Source organism: Podarcis muralis, chromosome Z, assembly GCF_964188315.1.
Source record: "Podarcis muralis chromosome Z, rPodMur119.hap1.1, whole genome shotgun sequence".
Classification (NCBI taxonomy): domain Eukaryota; kingdom Metazoa; phylum Chordata; class Lepidosauria; order Squamata; family Lacertidae; genus Podarcis; species Podarcis muralis.
In genome coordinates this window covers 39,658,909-39,682,574 of record NC_135673.1, presented here as the reverse complement: position 1 = coordinate 39,682,574, position 23,666 = coordinate 39,658,909, and the positions used below count along the sequence as shown (strand labels likewise).

Here is a 23,666-nt window from a genome sequence, read left to right as displayed (position 1 = left end):
AGGATCCTGATGTATAAGATAAATTTTGGTCTCTAACACATGTTTGCTGACAGAGTGCTGTTATTTGAATTAGAAGGTTGTCAAAATAATCACCCTCTGATGAAAAGTTAGATATCCATTCCCTGTACTTTCTAGAGAAAGGGAACTGCAGCCTGGAAAAGGCAACCTGAAAGGAAGGGGCAGGAAGTTTTTGAACCATAAGATTCCTGCCTTTGTCACCTGTCCTAATAATAATATAGATATGCTCCACTGGAGAAGGTAAGATTCATTGTATTGGCCCAAACACAGGTAATGGAAGAAATATGCCCAGGTTAGAGGAGCAAAACTCCTACCCTGCTAGCAATTTATTTCCAGAAATCTATCCTGTATCAGTTCTGATGTTTCTTACGATATACTGTGTTTTGATGCATTTTCCCCTAAAACAGCTTCAATCCAAATTGAGAAAACAACCTTGCTACATTTTAAGCTGGTAATGTGTACATAGCTCAGATCTGAATCTGATCAGTCCCTGTGCATGGTACATCACTCATATATATAGAACCTTGAATTCCATGTAGGAACAGTACAATGCAACTGTAATAATGTTTATTTATTTACTTATTTGTATTCCACCTTTCACCCGTAGATCTCAGAGCATTTCACAACATTAAAAAATACAAGATAAAAAAACAAAATACATAATTAAAACCAAAACAAACCAAAACAAAACAATAACCCCCTCACACAAACGTTAAAAAGAGGTACAAGATGTTAATCAGCCCAAAGCCTGGTTGAAAAGGAATATTTTCACCTGGTGCCTAAAGATATGTAATAATCTTTAATCCCTTGGGAGTGTTGCCACTATCCAGTGTTATACAGTGGTACCTCGGGTTACATACGCTTCAGGTTACAGACTCTGCTAACCCAGAAATATTACCTTGGGTTAAGAACTTTGCTTCAGGATGAGAACAGAAATTGTGCTCTGGCAGTGCGGCGGCAGCAGGAGGCCCCATTAGCTAAAGTGGTGCTTCAGGTTAAGAATAGTTTCAGGTTAAGAACGGGCCTCCAGAATGAATTAAGTACTTAACCCGAGGTACCACTGTATATTTCTTTTACAGCACAGACATAATGGGCTGGATCAGTTAAACGTGTTGTAAACTCATACAGGGAAATTTGGTAGGGAAAGACGGGACTCCACAGCGCCATCTGTTGTCACAGTATTATTTCATATACTGTATACAATACGTATAAGATGCTTTTTCTTTACCAATCTAGCCGAGTCCATGGTTAAGCAAGACAGGGTCACAAAACCTGGACCCTCTTATACCAAAGGTAAGGAATTAAAATATTCAAATACCCTGAGTCACTGCATCAGCCGTATTTGGCCAAGGGAGGAGCTCAGCCATGTTCCTCCTCAGAAGTGAGTAAGTAGGAAGATTGGCCCTGCTTAATTCCGCCGCCCCCCCCCACTGCAGCGGGAGCTTGTATTCTATCACTTGGTGCCCCCCCCCACTCCCCATATATTTATTTTCAATAAAATGTTAACAAAGTATAACAACAGATGCCACAATAAAAAATGAAAGGGGCATTCTAGAAGTGAACACCGAGGAAGAAAATGTCCATGCCAAGATCAAGTAGAATAGATTATTATTGCAAGGGTTTATGTTGTTCCTTATTGCTCTAGTACATTATAAAACAACCAATGGATACTTTAGCTGAGATTCCTGCCTTGCAAGGGGTTGGACTAGATGACTCTCAGGATCCCTTCCAACTCTACAGGCCTATGATTTTCCCCATAAAGATATTATCTCACTGTCTTCCTACACTTCTTGTTACTGTGGACTGAGCTACATTAGTACAGAAAACTGTGACCCCAGATGGCACTGTGTGTTCCATCTTTTGCCAACATGATTTCCCACTTTGAGGTGTGCAACATGTTTTCCTGAATCCTTTTTTTAAAAATGTGTCTAAATCCAGCCTTTATGTGTAAACTTAGCCATGCACACTATGTCTCCCATGAATGGGAATTGAAGTATGGAGGGCGCCAGGTCAATGAAGCCTCATTTGCAGGGTTAGATAAGAGAGAAAGTGATGCAGGTCAAGGGCAGGAATTCAAGATGAAACCAGAGAAGTTATGGTAGCGGCGGTGGATTTTGGGTTTCAAGCCATATCAAGTCAGCAAGTCTTGCGGCTTGTCGTCTCAAGTCCTTCACTACTCACTTTCTGAAGAAGAGATTCTTAGATTCAAGCAGCGAAATATGTTTCTGGCATTTCTTCTGCTCTTGCACTTGAGCCCCCACCTGACACCCACCCACCCCCACCCCAAGTTTAAAAGGAAATTACTTCCTACTAAGAGCACTTATAAGAAAACTTCGGATGTCACATGGATATAATCAACTAAGTAAATAGAACTGCACACTTAACTTCGATTGAGCTATTGAGTTTACCATGTCTACAATCAGGCTACATGACAGTAGGCTTCAGCATGGTGCAAAATGCTCTCATGTACTTACTTCCTTGTGACTAGCTGACACAATCCAACCATACTTCCTTCACTTTCATGGCATATGGCCTGAGCAGCAGATGAGTGATTTTATCCCAAGATTACTTCTCAACATACCAAACACTGTGGAGGTTCACCAAACCCTGAATTATCTAATTCTTTTAAAAACCTTCTTTTTAAAAGGGTCAGCAGCCCACAACTTCAAATAAAGTAATGGTTGTTTCTTATCTCAGATGCTACTAGGGTATGGACCTTCCTATCAGCACAACATGTGCTTTGGGATGCTCCATACTTTTGCATATCTGACTTGGCAAGCGTAGCCTTTAAAAAGCAGGAGTTTGTTTGTTTACTGCAAAAAGTCCAGAACTGGGAAATACTGGGTTGCAAATATAGCTATGTTTTAATTCAGAAGAGACCCGCTGAAATGAATTGGCCTAAGTCAATCATGTTTTAAGGCTTTGAGTGAGTCCACTCTGATGAGGACTAATGCTGGATGCAACCAAATGTTGCCTTGAGATTAAGGCTAAGGCTGCAACCCCAGGAACATGGCATGCTTGTTTTATTAGGAGCTTGGTAAAATAATGTTTGAAAGGTGTACTTGATGTCAGGCTGTGTGGGAAGAGGGGATTCCAGCCTGGTTAATGAATATATATACATAATTAATAATTTATTGAATTTATATACCTGCACAGCCCTATACTGTACCTGGAGTCTCAGGGCGGTTCACAGAATAAGAAGCATTCATGGGAGGCCCTTTTGATTTTGGTGGCAATTCAGTTTGAAACTCTAGCCTGCATCAGTTTGGTAATGCAAATCAGCATTTCAAAATAACTTGAAATACCAAGTGACAAAAATACTAGCATAAATATAATAATTTGGTTGAAGCAACAGTTCTGATCAAATGTTGAACCTGTGTGGGACGACCATAAAGGTATGACCATAAAACAAGGAGGCAAGGGTGTGATTCTATTATTTTTAATAAAAAACCCCTTTCAAAAGCACTTGATTATACATACTGTACAGTGAATTAAAAATATGAATATATAATGAATGTACACACACACACACACACACACATACTGTATGTATAGGTGTGTTTGAGAGATGCTTAGGTTGCAATCTGAACAATGCCTACTCAGAAGTAAGTCCTGCTTGAATTCAGTGGGGCTGCACCCCCTAGGTAAGTGGGGTTAGACCTGCAGCTTTCATCTCCAGCCACAAAAAAACAAAAGGGCACGCTAAACTGTGGTTGATTGGTCTCCATAGCAACAGCAGCGCCAAAGTCCGGAAGGCAAAAAAAGAAAGGGAAAAAAAAAAGCAAGCTACCTCATGGCCTTCTGGTAGTTGTAGTTCTACATTTTATTTTGCTTTCCGGTTGCTGCTGTGTTCTCTCGGAAAAGGGCCCCGCGGAAAAAAACAGTCCTCCGCGACGCTAGGGGGCGGTAAAACCGCGAGGGTTTCCTTTGCGGCTGGCGCGGGGGATAAAGGAAGAGCCACGAGAGGCCTCGTGCTTGCGTGGGCTCGAGGGTGGGAACAGGGCTTGTGTGGGAGCTGCTGCTGCTGCTGCTGCCAGTCGCTGGCCTTCCAGGTCCTCGGTTCTTAGTGCTCTCCCGGGAACCCCGCCAAGATGTTCAAAAAGTGAGTAAGGGGCGGGCAGGAAACGTGGGCAGGATTTTGACACCCGAAGGCCTCACAGCCTGGGCTTTCTGGCTGTTCACAGTGGGATCCTGGGCATGCTAGTTCAGAATCGAGCCCCTCCCTCACCGTTCTCCTCAAAGAAAATATGCCTAGGATTTCATGTCTTTTTTAATTTTTATTTTTACTGCTGATGACCTTAAATAAGGCATACTCAGGAGTACGACCTGCCAGAATCAAATGGACTCGAGTTGCTTAAAACCACCCACTCTGCATTCGCACCCCCGGGTGTGACTTAATGTTTCATGTACTGTCTTTTTTTATTGCCCGGAGTGGTATCTGTGTGCATCGGGAAGTCTCATCTGAAAATCTCGTTCCCTTTGGCAGATTTGATGAAAAGGAGAATGTGTCCAACTGCATCCAACTAAAAACGTCTGTTATTAAAGGCATTAAGAACCAGCTGATAGACCAGTTTCCTGGGATCGAACCATGGCTAAACCAAATTATGCCAAAGAAAGACCCTGTGAAGATAGTACGTTGGTCAGTATCTCATTTCACACTGTTTTCCAAGTAATATTGGTCTATTCATGTTTGCCGGCAATAATATCCAGTAATCCTGGAATATTACTCTGTCATGGTTTTTATTTAGATGAGTGGCTGTAAATATTGAAAGAGTTAAACCATTTGGTTTTGAGGAATACATGAAATAATGTAGGCATGCACAAAAATATTCACTTCCTTATTGCTCAGAACTGTGAAATGTCTCATAAACTTTGTCTCTTCCAGTCATGAACATATAGAAATCCTCACAGTAAATGGAGAATTGTTGTTCTTCAGGCAAAGGGAAGGACCATTTTATCCCACGCTCAGATTACTTCATAAATGTAAGTGTGTTGGAGAAGACATGTTGGGTTGCAGTTGAAAGTGTGCAGCCGTGGGGTTGTCATAACTATTAAAGCACGCAATTTTTTTCTGCACTCTGATATGTGTAAATATGTGTAAATAGGTGGCTTCATAACTACAAGTGAGAAGTGAAAAGCCTACTGGCTCACAGCTTTGTATCTGTATTAAGTTGTACATTCTCCAGTGTTTTCAGTTGCTGTATTGTGCATTATGGGTATTTTCATATACCCATTCCATTCCATATTTATACTTCCCTTTTGCTTCCAACTTATACTTTGCTGCTTATGAGGCTTGCCTTTTTGGTTCAGTTATCTTCTTCCAGTGCATCCACTAAGTTGAGGGGAATAGAAGGTTAGCTACTACAGTTAGAGAGTGTAAAACAGGGGTCAGCAAACTTTTTCAGGAGGGGGCCAGTCCACTGTTCCTCAGACCTTTGGGGGGGGAGTGAACAAATTCCTATGCCCCACAAATAACCAGAGATGCATTTTAAATAAAAGCACACATTCTACTCATGTAAAAACACCAGGCAAGCCCCACAAATAACCCAGAGGCATTTTAAATAAAAGGACACATTCTGCTCATGTAAAAACATGCTGATTCCCAGACTGTCCGCGGTCTGGATTTAGAAGGCGATTGGGCCGGATCCAGCCCCCGGGCCTTAGTTTGCCTACCCATGGTGTAAAGGAACATGGAGGTGGATAAAAAAAGGGAATTACTACCTGTTCAATATGTGTCCAATTGCCACAACCCGGAAATGGCCAGAAAAGAGGGGGCGGGGCGGAGAGGGCTTATGCTCACTCCACTGACATTTGTGGGGGTCAGGAATGTAACCCCCATGCAAAATGGTCGTTGCCTGCTTTAATTGCTGGTTTTGAACAGTGAGGGTCTGCAGTGGTTACTATTATATTACTTATTACATTTCCGTATTAGCCTTCATCTGAGGATCACCAGGCGGTTTACAATATAGAAACACAAAAATACATAACTTAGTAACAAACAAATATAATACCCCCCCCCAGTTTAAAAGGCCATAGGTTGTTTAATTAGCCAAAGGCCTGGCTGAAGAGGAATGTTGTTGCTTGGAGCCTAAAGCTATGTAACAAAGGCACCAGGCAATCCTCCCCGGGAAGAGCATTCCACAAGCGGGGAGCCATCACAAAAAAGGCCCATTCTCAGGTTACCACCCTCCGGACCTCTTGTGGAGGAGGCACACAAAGAAGGGCCTCAGATTATGATTGCTGGGTCTGGGTTGGTTCATATGGAAAGAGGCAGTCCTTGAGGTATTGTGGTCCTGAGATGTTGCTTTATAGGTCAAAATCAGCACTTTGAATTGGGCACGGAAACTAACTGGTAGCCAGCAGAGTTGTGAATGAATTGTTCCTTTTCTGCTGAAGGCTTTTTATGACTGCTTTTTTCAGTTTCTTGGCTTCTTTTTCTCAGTGTCATAGTTTATTTCGTAATTTGTTTACAGAATTAACATGAACGATCATGCAAGCTGCTTTGAAAATACCTAATTGAAATAAATGTTTGAATAAATCGATTTAAATTTCATCAATATGTATTAAGATTATAAATACCAAAAACCTACCAAGTGTAAGATCACTTTTTAGAGAATACATGGAAGTGGTGGAATATTTTGCTGGTGACACCATTTTTCTTCCAATACAACTTCATGTATCTTTAAAGTACACGTTCGTATAATCTAAATGACAACTGTATTACATGTTCAGATAACAGTCAGTGTTGTATCTGTTCTAATTTTCCCCTGCCCCTTCTCAGATCCATTCATTCTACCACATCAACAAGTTGATAAAGGAGCCATTAAATTTGTACTTAGTGGAGCAAATATCATGTGCCCTGGTCTGACGTCTCCAGGAGCTAAACTTTATCCATCTGCTGCTGATACAATCGTGGTATCCTTGGATAGCTGCCCTGTGTTGCTCAATATTTCTTTTTCACTGTAGCATCTGACAGGGCAAGCTGTACTGAACATAAAGGGTTAGGGGTTTTTTTAAAGTTGCATTAAATGTTTAGGTTTTATAGTTCAGTGTGGTGATCTTTCCACATAAATATTGACACAACTTGGGGGGACAGCAAACCATTGGATGATTGTAGAGAGTCCAGGGACTGGATTGCATGATCTCCTTCCTCTACCTTTCCCTTGCATGCTTTGTCTTCTTAGCTGGCTACTTAGTTTGATGTGAGCTGCTTTGTGAGACAATATTTATGTCCGAAAAGTGTGATTAAAAATAAAACAAATAAATTGGGTGGACATAATTGGTTGCTTGGATGCGAAAGGGTTGAGGTTTTAGGGATTGAGAGTCTTGTATTTTTCAGTGCCTCTAGCTATACTATAAACCTAAATGTTCCATAGTTACAGGGAAAGGTTAGTTGCTTCAGCATGCTATTCTTGTGACCATTTTGAAATAGTGTTTCCCTTGTTAGTCTTTCTGCTGCTGTTCTTGTTGTCTTTTTCCATACTACATATCAGATGTTTTCCTTAGCTGATGATTATAGGCAATAATGGCCGAAGGAAAGCAACATGCCCTGTGTGTTGGAGTCATGAAGATGTCGGCAGAGGATATGTGAGTTAATTTTCTAAGAAAAATAATGTACCTCTTTACTGTCATTGCCTGTTTTAGAGTGGGGTAGCTCAGGCCAACATGAAGGGCTTGAAAACTTCAGACTTATTTTGACTCAGACCCACAAACTCATCCAGCTGCCACAGTAACATGGAAATGTAGCAGTAGGTAATACAATAAATATACTTTCTGCCAAGATACCCAAGATGGCTTATAGTTCTCAAATACTAAAGCAAATGGTCCAAAATGTAGAATATAATTGTCTCAGGCTGTTGGTGATCCCTTGAGGAGCTGATGCTGAAGCATCTACCTTCAAATAGGTCTTTCACTGTTTTTCACATCTCTGTGAATAACTAATATTGTCTGATGATCATTCATGATGGTGTTGGCCCAGCCTTGTAAATAAGCCCACAAAAGTTGCTAAGCTGTGAAGTTACCTTTTGCACTAATTTGGTACAGCTGGCACTAAGAGTTCCTGTATGTCCACTCCCATGTCTGCATTTGGGTGCAGAGGAGGAGATGTCTCTCTCCTTGGGCAGCCTGCTTGGTTTCTCTTCTGGGTGCAGAAGAGCATTGGAATGCTTTCTCTTTCTCTCTCTCTCTTTCTGCCAGCCCACTTAGTAAAGGTAAAGGTAAAGGTAAAGGGACCCCTGACCATTAGGTCCAGTCGTGGCTGACTCTGGGGTTGCGGTGCTCATCTCGCTTTATTGGCCGAGGGAGCCGGCATACAGCTTCCGGGTCATGTGGCCAGTATACATACAGCTTCCGGGTCATGTGGCCAGTATGACTAAGCCGCTTCTGGCGAAACCAGAGCAGTGCACGGAAACGCTGTTTACCTTCCTGCTGGAGCGGTACGTGTTTATCTACTTGCACTTGACGTGCTTTTGAGCTGCTAGGTTGGCAGGAGCAGGGACTGAGCAACGGGAGCTCACCATGTTGTGGGAATTCGAACCACCAACCTTCTGATCGACAAGCCCTAGGCTCTGTGGTTTAACCCACAGCGCCAGCCCACTTGCTTGCATGCAATTCCATGTCAATGTCACATATGACTACCAGGTGAATGCTTAAATACAAACTTGCATTGGCCTTTTCCATTACTGAATGACAAGGCTCTTCTTATCACCTCCAGTGTTTCACGTTAAATTTGTTCTTCTATTTCCAAAAGTATTGGAAAGAAGCATGCATTAGTGACATATTTCAGACAAGTCTCATCTGATAGAATGTTGGATTTTAATAAAGAAAAATTACTAACAGGATTATGATGATGATAATGATAATGCTGTCACTTTATCTTGCCTGAGGCAACACAAAGAAACTTAAAACCAAACCAAACATAACCAAAACTGAGACATACAGGCAACCCTCTGTTTACTCATGTTCTATATGTGTGTGACTGTTTTACACATATCATGCCAAACCTGGAAGTGACCCAGAAATATCATAAAGCTGTCACTGAAACATCACTAAAAGGGCAGGGCAGAACAGGGAATTTGCTGGCTTTTTCAATGGGTTTGTTATACGTGATTTCACTGATGTGCGTGGTGCCACACAATGTAACCCCCATGCAAATGGGGCCTGCCTGTATTCAATTATTGCATGGATTTTCAAGTCTAGCAGAATTATAGGTTTCATTGGAATCTTTTATTATATATTGCTGCATCTCCAAAACAAAGCAGTAGTTCTTTATGGGTGTAATTCAACTGCATATCAGTAATAGGAGTATTGTAAATTAATTTTCTGATCTAGGTTGAAAGCTCTCCTCCCCAAAGGAAGACTTTAGGTTTTTCTCCATTTACATAATTGTTCGGAAAACCCATAAATTATTCACTTTTCATTGGTTGTAACTGTACTTCTTCTCCTCTTTTTTTTCTTTAAGTGGCAACTAAATAGTGAAATGAAGCTCTTAGACGAAATTTATATTTGCAATCTGTTTCCTAAAAGATGCATATATTCAAAACTAAGATCCAGACATGGAATGTGGGCTTAACTATGAGTTTTGAGATTTCTCACAAAATGAAATGTCCTCAGCTATAAATTTCCTCAGCCAGGATTTTGAAGTATATGCCTTAATAACATTCTATTGCACTTTTACTGTTAGCATTCTCTGAGCCCTTGAACAAATATGATGATGGATAGATCTTTTGTGGCTGGCTAGAGAGTTCGGGGAATCTTTTATTATTACATGAGATTGTGCCATTTATATCCCTTCCAATGAACTCAAGGTGATGTTCATAGTTCTCTTCCCCATCCCTCCATTCCCCCCCCCAGCAACCTTATGATGTGTGTTGGGCTGAGAGATGGCAGTGTCACCTGGTGAACTTTATGGCTGGTGGGGCTTTGAACCTGGGCCTCCCAGGACCTAATATTGGCAGTAACCAGCACACCATGCTGGCTTTGCACAGATCAGTAACTGGAGTTCCTTGCCCAGGTGATTTGCAAAACGAATTGCCTTCCAGACCAGCAGTAGATGTTCATCCAAATCTTCTTCCAATTGCATCTGTTAATAAGTGGTGGCAGTACTCTATATTATTTAATAAGAGGGGCTGTAGCTTAGTGGTTAAGCTTCTCATGCGGAAGGGCCCAGGATCTGGTTAAAAGGATCTGAAATAGTGCTGGAAGAAAGTCTTTGCCTAAGAGCCATGTCAGTCACTGTGCTTTAGCTAGCTAAGTTATAGTATACCTATTGGCCTTAGGTTAGTCATGTCCACAAATTTTGAAGGGTCTACTCCAAGTATGATGTAGTTCGGTATAACAGAGCGTTGACAAGATGGGGCAAGATGGACTAAGTCAGGGGTCTGCAACCCGCGGCTCCGGAGCCGCATGTGGCTCTTTTATACCTTTGCTGCGGCTCCGGGGCGGATACTAGCGAGGGGAGGAGGCGCATTGTGCGCCCTGACACTCCCCATTGTGGCGGGCACTCTACTGGCTGTGACGTCGCATGGGGGCAGTGCGTGCGTTAGTCACGCACCGTCCTGACGTCACCCGCCCGCCCGCCACATTGTAAGGGGCATGTACGCTGGTCACTGCATTGAAAGGGGGCATGTACGCTGGTCACTGTTTTGAAGGGGAGTGAAGAACATACACACAAAAAAAGGTAACTTGTTAATTTAACGTTTATTTCTATGAGGAGGAGTAATTCTGAGGGGTCAAACAAAGAAATAATAAAAAAGTGACAAAAAAGTTATTTTTATAATGACGAGTTTTGCAGCTCCCAGTTTTTTTTTCTTCGGAAACGGTTCCAAGTGGCTCTTTTTGTCTTAAAGGTTGCAGACCCCTGGACTAAGTAATCTGTTTTAGTATAGGACAGTTTTAAATTACTGTATTTACTCAAATGTAATGCACACCTTTTTTTGCCAAATCACACCACGAAAATTAGGGTGTGCATTAGATTCGATGGCGCATTAGATTTACATAAATACAGTATGTAATCTGATGTATGATGGTGATCAAATTAACTCCCCTGTTTCCCTCTCATCAACTATCCTTCCCTATAAACTATTATGAATGTTTGAACAAGAAAAAATGCACTCATAAATAATAAAAAGAGCAAGATTTCTGCTGAGACAGGATTAATATGCTGGAAGGAGGGAGGACGATTCACAGTTCTTATGCTTTAAAAGTGTAAAAGACACCCAAGGTGTGTATGTTTATAAAAAGTTCTCAATGTAGCCATTTCCCCCCAAAATAAGATGCTCATAGTTTTGAGAGTTGTTATTAAGGATCAATGGAAAAAGTATTTGTCTTAATTTAACAAGTTGGTGTGAAGGCTAGTCCTGTTGGTTTACATTCTAAATACCCATCCTGGAGATCTGGAAATCAATGTTTGCTGTTCTCTTCACCTCCTTTCCTCTGCAGTGAGAAGGTCAACAAAGGAATTGGCATAGAGAATATCCACTATTTAAATGATGGTCTCTGGCATATGAAGACGTATAAGTGAAGCAGCAGGAAGAATCCATTGCCTTTCATCTTGGCCTGTTTTTAGTTCTTCTTTTAAAATGTGTGATTAAATGTAAACTTTGTGGTGATGCTAAATAAATCAAGTGAATGCTGAAATATCATCAGCTGAGATGGTTGTCTTTACACCTGTCCTTTGGCGTTTTAACTCTCATGAACTGTGATACCTACATCCATGGAATTGTCAAACCAAGTTTTTATGTGCTTCAGTAATAGTGTAATAAATGACTACTGCAAATAACCAGAGCATGTACAAAATGAGTTGGTAATGTGCAGCCCACAATGCCTGAATATAACCTTGATGCTTAAAAGCTTGCCCTGCTTGCCCATATTTTGTTGAGGCAAGTTCAAGGTTCTTCTATGAATTTACAAAGCCTGGTTACCTGAAGTACTGGCTGATTCCTTATATCCCTGCCCTGTCATTCAGATATTTGAGGGGGCCTCTGTTAGTGGCTTATCCACCAGGATTCATACATTCAGCAGTGTGATTCTGATTTTGCCCAACTCCCTCCTGCCTGAGATTAGACAGGTTCCCTCCCTGTTGAATTTCAGCCGCTTGCCAGAATCCTTTCTATTTTAGCAGGCATTTTAAGTAATTTGTACACCTGCTTATTGAACTTGAACTTGCCTTATTAGTTCTTTTAAAAACACAAATCAAACACAAATTTTTATTTATTATTGCGACCATTTAGGGTGAAAGCAGTTTATAAACAATGAAAATAAAATTTTTTAAAAGCTGTGAACCACAACAAAACATACACCCACAACTTCAGAGTGACTTCTATGAGGCAGCAGTTACTCCAGAGGCCTAATTTATTTGGAAACTGAAAAGCTTCAGAAACAATGATAGTAATTGCAAGTTGCATCCAGTGCTCCATGATCAGAACTCTGTGCATGCAATGGACCTTCTGTCTCTCCTTTCCCTATGTGCCCCAAAAATCTGCTCCAGAGGGTTCCCCAGCCCTGCAGGGGAGAGGAAAGGAGGGGGAAATTCTGATCCACAAGCAGAAGTCTCTTGCACTAGTGGAACTGGAGCTCTGGATACCCTAAGCCTGTTGCTTAAAAGGAAAAAGAACAGTCTACTAGGCATGCAGCAGTCCTTGGGAACATGAAACTGCAGTGGATAAACTTTTAAAGCCCATGAGCTTCATTCCTTTTATCAGCAACCTGTGAGGCCAGAAGTAAAAGTGGGCAGAGCAATAGATGGCTATTCAGTAGGTTACAAGGCAGAGATGTTGACCCTGCCCACCTCCATCCAGGCAAGTAAGTTGTTACAGTTCCAAGGATGCATCCCACTCACGGAAGAATACTCAAAGGATGGATCAAGTGAGTTGTGGCCTGGGAAGAGTCCTTAGGCTAGAGGACCAAATTTGACTCCTACACTTGAGTTTTCCCCTAGGTTAGGTGTTCATTACCCACTGCCCCCTCAGTGCATCTATTTGCATTGCCACATATACTCTGAAGGGGGTCTAGCAGTAAGAACTGGTGTATGGATGGGGACTAGTAGCCTCAGGGTGCCTAATGGAGTATGTACTTAACCACATTTTTACATGAATGACAAGAACAGAAATGTTTTATTTAAAAACAAACAATAAGGTTGAGCTCATCTCCCATCCCACCAAGTCAAAAGGAAATAACTGAAGGCTGTTTTAAAGGCATTTGTATTTTTCCATCCCCTTTGAGCCTGAAAAGCTGCCACTATGAAAGGATGGAAGACACAAACCCCAAAACTGCAAAAAATAGATTTAATTTACAGTAGACTGAGGATGATTTTTCGTTTTAAATATTTATGTACCCACTAGAGATTTTTGTTGACAAGGAAACCTTGAACAATTTTTCAGAAGGCAACAACTCAAATTTCTAGAAGAGAGAGTTGTTGTTTTTAAGCCCCTACCCCTTTCCCCCATTTGTAAAGATTATAAAACCAGTTTGTGCAAAACATGTAGTTACATCATTACCTTCAAATACAAAATTTGGATCAGCTTATGTACATGCTGTTTGCTGAAGGATACTATACATTAAGACTACACCTTTTACACCCTTCACATACAATCTCCTGAGGAACAAGTCTTAATCGTTATCAGAGCCTGGGGGAGGCAAGAAAACCAAGGCATCGTTAAAGCTATGCCCATATGCTCTGAGTCTGTAAACTCCATACATCATAACATGCATGTGATTAGGAGCTAATCCGCTGAAGGTGATAGCCATATCTGAACAACAGCCTTCCACCACCTCATCTGGGTGAACTGACATGGCCTCTTTAATGAGAGAACCAACTGACTTGGTGTTGAAGATGTCCTTCTTTTCAGAGTCTTCTGCATTCTCAGCGTGTACCCCAGTGTACTTCAAGCAGACAGCTAGCTGCTTATCCTCCGAGAGCTTCCAAATCATGCCCCCTTGTTCAGGACACTTGTCCGGATCCTCAAAAACTTTGTAAAACCGCCTTAGTGACTCTATGCTTAAGACGATTCCTCCATCCCCGTTCACATACTGCAAGTCTCCAGATGTCTCCGTTCTGCCCGTGTAGAATGGCTGGGACGAGTCTTGTTTCAGCAAGAAATATTTTAGGTTTTCAATAACGGCGAATGTGGTAGGGTGGGCCAAGAAGAACCAGTTGAAGTCATCTTTGTAGTTTTCATATGCAAATTTGTATGCTTTTCTCATCATTGACCACATGTCATCTGTGTTTAGCACGATGGAGTCAAAGACTTTGACCCTCTCGGAACTGTAGAATTCTGCCTTGTCACAGTGTTTGCTCCATGTATCTTTAACAGCTGCCCAGTGCCCAAGATCCTTTGGTTTGACAAGGATGATGCAATACACACGGATGCTCTGGCTCAATTCCAGGCGCTCGTCCTCAGAGAGGTTTAAAACGTCCTCCTTTTTGGGAGCCTGGAGATGGCGGTGCTCGTGAGACGTAGTGCTGTGGCCCATCTTAATGTGTCCTAGAAGAGTGACCAAGATGCAGAAAATCCCTCCAAGCATCATGCCCTTCACAAATGAGCCGCTTTCGGAAATCATGTTTCCTAGGAGAGATCTGGGTGGGTGGGCAGGTGGGGAAGAAACACATGCATTTTGGAAAACACATATACAAACAGATACCCCATCTGAATTTGTAACCAACTACGGCTGCAATCCTCAACACACTAAGGAGTAAATTGCATTGAGTATGGCAGGACTTTCTCCCAAGGAACCATAGCTCAATGAGCACAGCACATGCTTTCCATGTGTGCACAATGGCTTGAGTTAAAGTTCCAGTGGCTTGTATCCAATGCAGCATTAAGTAACCATCCCCATCAGTGCAAGGATTTAACACTTGCAACAGGACTCCGCCCCCTCTTTCTCCCTTGCATCCTCCCCAAATCTATTCTGGTGTGTTAGGAAAACCCACCCAGAGCATGGTGGGGATTGATGTGTGTTGAAGTATCATTGTGCAAGTGTAAATGATGGGATGGTTACTTAGTGTTAAACTGAATACTAGTCAGCATCTCCAGTTAGGTAGCAGGTGGTGGGACAGTGGTCTCCTGAGATGATGAAGAGCTGTTGCCAGTCAGAGGAGACAACACTAGGTGCAACAGACAAAGTGTCTACCTCAGGAATTGTCAACCTGGTCCCTACCACCCACTAGTGGGCATTTCAGGATTTTAGGTGGGCGGTGGGGATTCTACGGCACAAGCTGAATCCTCCTTCCATTGAGCACTGGTGGGCGGTAAGGAAATTTTACCATGAAGAAAGATGCATTAGTGGGCAGTAGGTATTAAAAAGGTTGACTACCCCTGGTCTACCAGAAAAAGACATGAGGGTATCTAATAGAATCTTGTAAATGTTCTAGCTTCAGTGTCATATCTTAGAAGGGAGCTGTTGCTTTCAAGTGCTTAAATGAAGAGGAGGTTTAGCATGATATTTTTTCCCATGGGTGATAAGGAACAAACACTCATAACATAGCATAAAGTAGGATGATATTGGGACGCGGGTGGCGCTGTGGGTAAAAGCCTCAGCGCCTAGGGCTTGCCGATCGAAAGGTCGGCGGTTCGAATCCCCGCGGCGGGGTGCGCTCCCGTTGCTCGGTCCCAGTGCCTGCCAACCTAGCAGTTCGAAAGCACCCCCGGGTGCAAGTAGATAAATAGGGACCGCTTACTGGTGGGAAGGTAAACGGCGTTTCCGTGTGCTGCGCTGGCTCGCCAGATGCAGCTTGTCACGCTGGCCACGTGACCTGGAAGTGTCTCCGGACAGCGCTGGCCCTCGGCCTCTTGAGTGAGATGGGCGCACAACCCTAGAGTCTGTCAAGACTGGCCCGTACGGGCAGGGGTACCTTAGGATGATATTTCCTGTGCAGGAGTCTAGTGGTTATATGCAACTAAAGTCATACTCAGGGTAGAGCCACAAAAATCAATGGACTAAAATAAGACAAGTTGATTGATTTCAACTGGCATACTCTGAGAATGACATAGCTACATAAAATCCTAGTATCTCTGTGAAAGGGAGGATGAGGAAAGAGAGAGCCTTTCATGCTGGCTTGTTGACAAAGACATTCTGGGACTGGCTACACTGTGATAAAAGATAACCTCTTAATTGGAAAAAAGTGGTCATTATACCAGCAACAGTCTAACAGCTACTTGCAGTGCAATCCTATGTTTAATTGGAATTAAGTTCCAAACCGTTCAGTGGGGCTTACTATAGGAACCAGCTGCACTATTGCAACTGTAGTAGCTTTTCTGTCATATCCTTGAACTGTTCTTTAATTATATTTAAATACCCTTCTTCACCTTGGGGAGATTAGGTCACCATATATATGTGCTGCACATAGGGTGCAGCAGATAACTGGCCTTGCCTCCTGAGCCACTATATTGGATCTGCCTCCACACGCCTCCAGGGGTAGGGTGCGGTTCTGGTTAGTGGTCTCCAAAGTTCTAGTAAAATGCAAGGTAGATCCTGCAGACCTGTCACCTGCAAGCATGGAACTGAACATACCAAACATTCTCCTGCAGCTATGCAGCAGGAGAAATATTGATTATGGTAGGCAGTGTGTCGTTCTGGGAATGCCTGCTTTCCATTACTAGTCTTCTCAGTGAGCAACCCTGATAAGCTTCTAAGCAGCCACCACTCTAACAAATTCCACAAACTCTAGCAATGCTGGTGGTGGTGGTGGGGAAAGAGGACTTGTATCAAGTGGGCAGAGGCATACCTAGGCTCCCTTCTGCACTTGGCAAGCAGCTGTATCGCCGACCACCCAGCACCCTAGGGAAGGAGGTGTATCAGTGCCTTTGAGCCAGGCGACACCATTGACCAGAAACTCAAAAAGGTTGCTTTTTGTCATCTTCCACTCTCTGCCAATGACTTCCTCTGTGGCCATCAGGGTTGGATCTGCTCTGCTCCCCCTCCTGTGTCTCCTCTATCTACCTGCCTGCCTCTCTCCGTACGCAGCTTTCCCTTCTGCCTCCTTCCTTCCTTTTTCTTCCTCCTGCAACTCTTGCCTGCTCTTCCTGTCTTTCTTCCTCCCCAAGCTCTGCTGGGCACTCCACTCACACTTCTAATAGCTGGCCGACTGGGGAGGGCCCCCCACTGTGGTGGCCCACACCAGCAACCAAATTCCTCCATGGAGGTGCCCAGAGCAGCCTGCATGCCTTGCTTGGCTATCCAGAGCAGTGGAGGAGTGCACAGATGGGTGGGCAGCCTTCTAGTCACTCAGAACCAGAGTTGAAAGGCATGATTTTGGCTCCCACTTGGTAGAGCCTAACCTGGCCAACCACTAGAAGTACAGTGGTGCCTCGCAAGACGAAATTAATTCGTTCCGCAAGTTTAGTCGTCTTGCGAGTTTTTCGTCTTGCGAAGCACGGTTTCCCATAGGAATGCATTGAAAATCAATCAATGCGTTCCTAAGGAGACCGTCGGGGACAGAGGGGAAGCGCCACGCGCCTTCCCCTCTGTCCCCGGACCTGTTTTAAAGCAAGGGGCAGCGGGGAGAAGATTGCTTCTCCCCGTTGCCTGCCCCGCAATCTCCGGGGACAGAGGGGAAGCGCCGCGCGCCTTCCCCTCTGTCCCCGGACCTGTTTTAAAGCAAGGGGAGGAGGGGAGAAGATCGCTTCTCCGCGTTGCCGCCCCTTGGTTCAAAAGGGGTCCGGGGAGAGAGGGGAAGACGCGCGCGCCTTCCCCTCTGTCCCCTCTTTTGAAGCAAGGGGCGGAGGGGAGAAGATCGCTTCTCCGCGTTGCCGCCCCTTGGTTCAAAAGGGGTCCGGGGAGAGAGGGGAAGGCGTGCGCGCCTTCCCCTCTGTCCCCGGAGATTGTGGGGCTGGCAACGGGGAGAAGCGATCTTCTCCCCGCCGCCCCTTGCTTCAAAAGAGGGGACAGAGGGGAAGGCGCGCGCGTCTTCCCCTCTCTCCCCGGACCCCTTTTGAACCAAGGGGCGACAACGCGGAGAAGTCCTCCGCTGTCCCGGGGTTTTTAAAAAACCTCTCCGCCCCCCCGCCAGGCTTCGGAGCAGCCTTCCGAAGCCTGGCGGCGGGAGGAGGTCTCTCCGCCCCCCCGCCAGGCTTCGGAGGAGGTCCGAGGACAGTGGGGAAGACGCGCTGCGCTTCCCCGCTGTCCCAGAGATTTCCCTATGGGCTTTCGTCTTGCGAAGGAAGCCCATAGGGAAATTCGTTTTGCGAAGCGTCTCCAAAACGGAAAACCCTTTCGTCTAGCGGGTTTTCCGTCTTGTGAGGCGTTCGTTTTGCGGGGCACCACTGTACCTGCAAGTGGGAAGTATGGAGTGTTATTCAATGTCAATCATATCAGACCACACTCACTGAAATCAGTGGCGTTAACTGAACTCAAAACCATTGTTTCAGTAGGTCCACCTTAATTATGAAGTAGCTGAATATCACTCAGTAAACTTATTTCCACAAACCTGAAGGATCTTTGTTCTGATGTCACACAGTGATCTGGTCAGTAGGTAGGTTTTCCAAAAGGAAAAAAAAAATCAATAGCACTAGAAAAAGAAAAAGAAAATAAGTGTGGCATGTTAATTTTATGCGCTGTATAAAAATCTGAAAGCTCCCACCACAAAACAGCCAGGCAGCCCAAAGTATATATTCTGTTTTCATTTGGGATTTATACATCAATGTTTTAAGACAATGATCATTCTCTGGCATACATATCTCTCATCTACTGTTTAGGAGTTTACAGGAGAGAAACGTAGTGACAGAAAACTGTTAGCAAACGAAGGACACAACCCCATACTGCAGTCACCCTGCCAGAGGGGCTTTAGGAAGTGGCAGAATTTGGCAAATCTGAAGTAACAGTGCTGGTATGACATAAAGGTAAAGGTACCTCTGCCCGTACGGGCCAGTCTTGACAGACTCTGGGGTTGTGCGCCCATCTCTCACTTAAGAGGCCGGGGGCCAGCACTGTCCGGAGACACTTCCGGGTCACGTGGCCAGCATGACAAAGCTGCATCTGGCGAGCCAGCGCAGCACACGGAACGCCGTTTACCTTCCCGCTAGTAAGCGGTCCCTATTTATCTACTTGCACCCGGGGGTGCTTTCGAACTGCTAGGTTGGCAGGCGCTGGGACCGAGCAGCGGGAGCGCACCCCGCTGCGGGGATTCGAACCGCCGACCTTTCAATCGGCAAGCCCTAGGCGCTGAGGCTTTTACCCACAGCGCCACCCGCGTCCCCTGGTATGACATATTCACTGATAAAACTTAATTGACACGCCAGCAGAAAATTCCACCAGCAGAGCTAGCAGAGTGGAGAAAAGCAAAGCAGAAACAAAGGTATAGTTCCAACATGCCCGATCTAGAAACAGTTGAACATGGAACAGAGGTCAACATTCTTTTATTTGGCCAACATATATGGGCAGAACTATATAATGTTCTGAACAGCATTACTACCTTGCAAGACAAAGGGGTTCTTGCGTCCAGGTCTACAATTCTATGATCTATGAGACAAGATACTCCAGCTCCAAATAAATCAACTTAATTTCTAGGTTTATCCAGTCATGAAAGTCTTTTAAATACATTTTCACCTTAGCATTGTACATTCTGAGGGACAAAAAAATGCAGAGCACAGCTGCTGTGAAGCTAATATACCAATAGCAGATGCCCACAATTTTTGTTTTAATATCACCTAGTTATCCTTTAACTATGCTGTTGTAGCAGCAAAAAGCCACTGTACAATAATGTTCTTTATTTCTGGACACAGTGAGATAGAAATTTGCACTAGGGAATGACTGTTCCTCTAGACTGAAGATAAATTAGATATTGCGCATATGGCAGGAAAGGACCTAAGGAAGAATTATATAGATTATTCAGTCTTCAGCTGAAATCAGCACAACACTGTTGGGTGTCGAACTGGTGGAGTGGGAGAAGAGAAGCTACTTTTTTCCTTCTCTATATTTAGTTAAAGGTAAAGGGGACGCGGGTGGCGCTGTGGGTAAAAGCCTCAGCGCCTAGGGCTTGCCGATCGAAAGGTCGGCGGTTCGAATCCCCGCGGCGGGGTGCGCTCCCACTGCTCGGTCCCAGCGCCTGCCAACCTAGCAGTTTGAAAGCACCCCCGGGTGCAAGTAGATAAATAGGGACCGCTTACTGGCGGGAAGGTAAACGGCGTTCCGTGTGCTGCACTGGCTCGCCAGATGCAGCTTGTCACGCTGGCCACGTGACCCGGAAGTGTCTTCGGACAGCGCTGGCCCCCGGCCTATAGAGTAAGATGGGCGCACAACCCTAGAGTCTGTCAAGACTGTCCCGTACGGGCAGGGGTACCTTTACCTTTTAAAGGTAAAGGACCCCTGACAGTTAAGTCCAGTTGCGAACAACTCTGGGGTTGTGGCGCGCATCTTGCTTTACTGGCCGAGGAAGCCAATGTTTGTCCACAGACAGTTTTTTCCGGGTCATGTGGCCAGCATGACTAAGCCACTTCTGTCAAAACCAGAGCAGCGCACGGAAACGCCGTTTACCTTCCCACCGGAGCGGTACCTATTTATCTACTTGCACTTGGACGTGCTTTCAAACTGCTAGGTTGGCAGGAGCTGGCATCGAGCAACAGGAGCTCTCCCTGTCATGGGGATTCAAACTGCTGACCTTCTGATTGGCAAGCCCTAGGCTCAGTGGTTTAGACCACAGCACCATCCGCGTTCCTTTCGTATTTAGTTATATGTAACTAATAATTCCTTTTTTTAGTCCACCCTTGTATTTAAAATCTAAATACACTGCAGTTAGAAGGACAGAACCTGTGGTCTTCTAGATGTTGTTGAACTACAACTCCCATCATCCTTGATCACTGGCCATGCTAGCTGAAGCTGAAGCTGATGGGAATTGGAGTTCAACAAGACCCAAAGGTCCACAGTGCCTATCACTGCATTAGAAAGCTACTGTAGTCTAGGGGGTGAGAGTGTGAGTAGGAAGTCCCTAGCTGGTTCAAATCTTGGTTGGTTGAACAGCTGTGGATTCACAAGGTGATCTTAGGCAAGCACCTATTCTCTTGGCTCCCCTCATTGCCACCCTGTAATATGGGGACACCTATACTAACCTCTCTTGCCCAGTTGTTGTAAGGATGACTGAAGCCCTTGTAAAACATGACACATGTTATGCAGCAGCAAGATAAATACTGGTAGGCTTGATGCCTTAGAACAGCCTTCCTCAGCCTGGTGCCATCCAGAGGTTTTGAACTACAACTTCATTTATCCTTGCCCATAGTCCATGGCACCTGGAACTGATGAGGCTGGAGTCCAGCAATAACTGGACTGCATCAGTTTGGGGGAAGGCTGCTTTTGGCATTCATTTCACAGGCCACTCTTTTGTTGTCAGTGTCCTAAGGCAGCCTTAAAAGTTTCAAAAGCAGATGTGTGCGAATATACTCCTTTTTGGGGGGTAAAATCAAGGCCACAAAGATAGAGATGATCCACCCCCTTCCCTGCTCCCTCTCTCCTACTTAGGCAGTTTGCATCATCCAGCCCTGTGCTGGGATCTGGTCTTCGTGCAGCATCTGTGCCTCAATAATAAGTCTGAATGTGTGTGGTATAGTCCTAGAAAGGCTGTGACTCAGTGGGAGAGCATCTCCTTTGAAAGCATAAGGTCCCAGGTTCAATCCTCAATAGCATCTCTAGGTAGGGCTGGGAGACTTCTTGTCTTGAACTCTGGACAGCCGCTGCCTGCCAGTGTAGAGAATATTTACCTAGATGGACCAATGGTGCGACTTTGTATAAGACAGTTCCCTTTGTTCAGCTCATTAAACGGATGCACTCATGCACAAAGCTTTCAAGGAGGCCAGTGAAATGAGGGTTGAGGGTGAGAAAAAGACAATGTGGTACAGCAGACAGAGCATCAAAATGAGGAATGGTGGTGGGTGGTGGTGGCCAGGGTGGGGTGGGGTGGGGGGAGAGAGGCAAAATACTTGTGTTTTAGACTTTATTTGTGGTGGTGCCCTGCCTTTATAAGGAAGTTCAACTTGAATAATCACCACAATCTTTTTGCCACCTGCTCACATGATTATTGTTTGCTTAGGCATTTCAAACTGACTGTTGCCTGCTTTGCAGTGCTATAATAATTTGTAGCCTCTCGCTTTTTTCTACAGGGATGTGACATTGCATTCTTATTACTGTATTATTACTATTCTCCAGCCTGCCAATTATTGTATAAAGCTCTCTGCAATTTGTCAGGATGAAGAGCAGTTTAGGGTTTTGGTTTTGTTTTAAATAACACCCCCCCCCCCAGCCATCACCCACTCAGCCATGAAACCCATGGTCTCTCTCAGCTTAAACCTACCTCAAAGGGTGGTTGTGAACATAAAATGGAGGTTTGGGGGAGAAAGAGGACAGAAACGGCTGTATTACCCCAAGATCCTTGCAGGAAAGCAGGGACAGAAATAATATGAAGATCTACCCATTCAGCCACGAGGCCTACTAGGCCTGCCAACCATATCCCTCAACCTAACCTAACCTAGCCCACCTCGCAGGGCTGTTGTGGAGATAAAACAGAGAGAGAAGGGAGGGAGAAGGATGGGATGCGAATGCCATGATAATTAACAAATGCTTAAAAGTGTCCCTGCATCAGGGAAGGGGAGCCCCCCCCCCCGACCTCGTAAGACTCACCTAGGTAGGTTGGCAATAGCAGGAGTTGGGGCAAGAGAAGCCACCACCGACCTCCACTTTCCCCCCTCCCGCTCTAGGAAGAAAAACCGGATCCGCTTCCGCTTCCGCTTTCTCTCTATGGTGGAACCCGCAGCTCCGCCTTGGCCACGCCCCCCACGCGGACGCGTTTCTGGAGGGAGGGCTTGGGAGGAGAAAGCATGACGCAACTAGCCTCTTAGAGGTAGAAAGAAAAGAGCTCTCTGTGCAAGCTTATCATTTCCGGTACTCATTCGAGCGCTTTTAAAAATAATATTAAAATAATAATCTAATAATATTATTATTTAATAATAATATGAAATAAGTCTTATTTCAGCTTGGACATTCTCATTCCAGTTTCCAGATGGGTAGAACTTTCCCCTCCCGCGTTTTGCATGAGAAAGTGGCTGATGCAGAGCCGCCTAGTGAGGGATAATATGAACCCAGGTCCAAATCTTAGTATTTATCTCCTCTCTACAGTATTTATTTGCATTGGGAAACCGGAAGTGTTGCTACAGTGGCATTAAATCTATGATCCCTTTGGGAACGGTCTAACTCCGCGAGTCTCCCTTCCCGCGTGCCAGTTCACTTGCGCATGCGTCTTCTTTTTCCAGGCTGTGACGCTTCAGCTACTTATCCCTCATTCACGACCGGTGTTGCCACGGAAACAGTTCAGGAGCAACAATCCTGGTGGGCGTGGCGTCTTTAAATCGACTCGACAGAAGGGAGGGGAAATAAACATGCTGTATTTAAATAAAACTGCCTCGTACAGGGCTGCATATGCCTGAGCATGTGCACAGTTCAGTTCCACCAAGTACAGATGCACTTAGGTCAGAGCATCTTTGAGCATGTGAAGAGTTCCCTACCAGCCATGTAGAAATTCACCCAAGCCTGCATATCTGTAGGACGTGCAGATTTCCTTCCCACTATGTAGAAATTCACTTGAGTTTGGGTATCTCTGAGTACGTGCAGAGTTCCTTTCCACAAAGCAGAATTAATCATTTTTATTTATTTTTAAAGGGTGGGTAAGG

General features: G+C 44.5%; 2 protein-coding genes across 3 annotated transcripts; one reads left to right on the top strand and one right to left on the bottom strand.

The window, feature by feature from the left end:
* Nucleotides 1–3,948: 3,948 nt before the first annotated feature.
* On the top strand, nucleotides 3,949–11,660 carry MCTS1 (MCTS1 re-initiation and release factor). The gene is made up of 6 exons (XM_028714885.2): nucleotides 3,949–4,120; nucleotides 4,505–4,657; nucleotides 4,904–5,001; nucleotides 6,800–6,933; nucleotides 7,538–7,605; nucleotides 11,458–11,660. Exons 1-6 carry the CDS (start codon nucleotides 4,110–4,112, stop codon nucleotides 11,537–11,539), a joined length of 546 nt encoding a protein of 181 aa, XP_028570718.1. The 5' UTR covers nucleotides 3,949–4,109; the 3' UTR covers nucleotides 11,540–11,660.
* Nucleotides 11,661–13,111: 1,451 nt separating this feature from the next.
* On the bottom strand, nucleotides 13,112–22,776 carry C1GALT1C1 (C1GALT1 specific chaperone 1). 2 transcript variants are annotated; one of them, XM_028714883.2, is made up of 3 exons: nucleotides 22,621–22,776; nucleotides 18,443–18,523; nucleotides 13,112–14,593 (listed from the first exon to the last, which is right to left on the bottom strand). In XM_028714883.2, the coding sequence occupies exon 3, from the start codon at nucleotides 14,575–14,577 to the stop codon at nucleotides 13,627–13,629; it is 951 nt and encodes a 316-aa protein (XP_028570716.2). In that variant the 5' UTR covers nucleotides 14,578–14,593; nucleotides 18,443–18,523; nucleotides 22,621–22,776; the 3' UTR covers nucleotides 13,112–13,626. The 2 variants fall into 2 exon arrangements, with proteins under 2 accessions (XP_028570716.2, XP_028570717.2); XM_028714884.2 differs by lacking the exon at nucleotides 18,443–18,523 and having other exon boundaries at nucleotides 22,621–22,722.
* Between the last annotated feature and the right edge of the window lie 890 nt (nucleotides 22,777–23,666).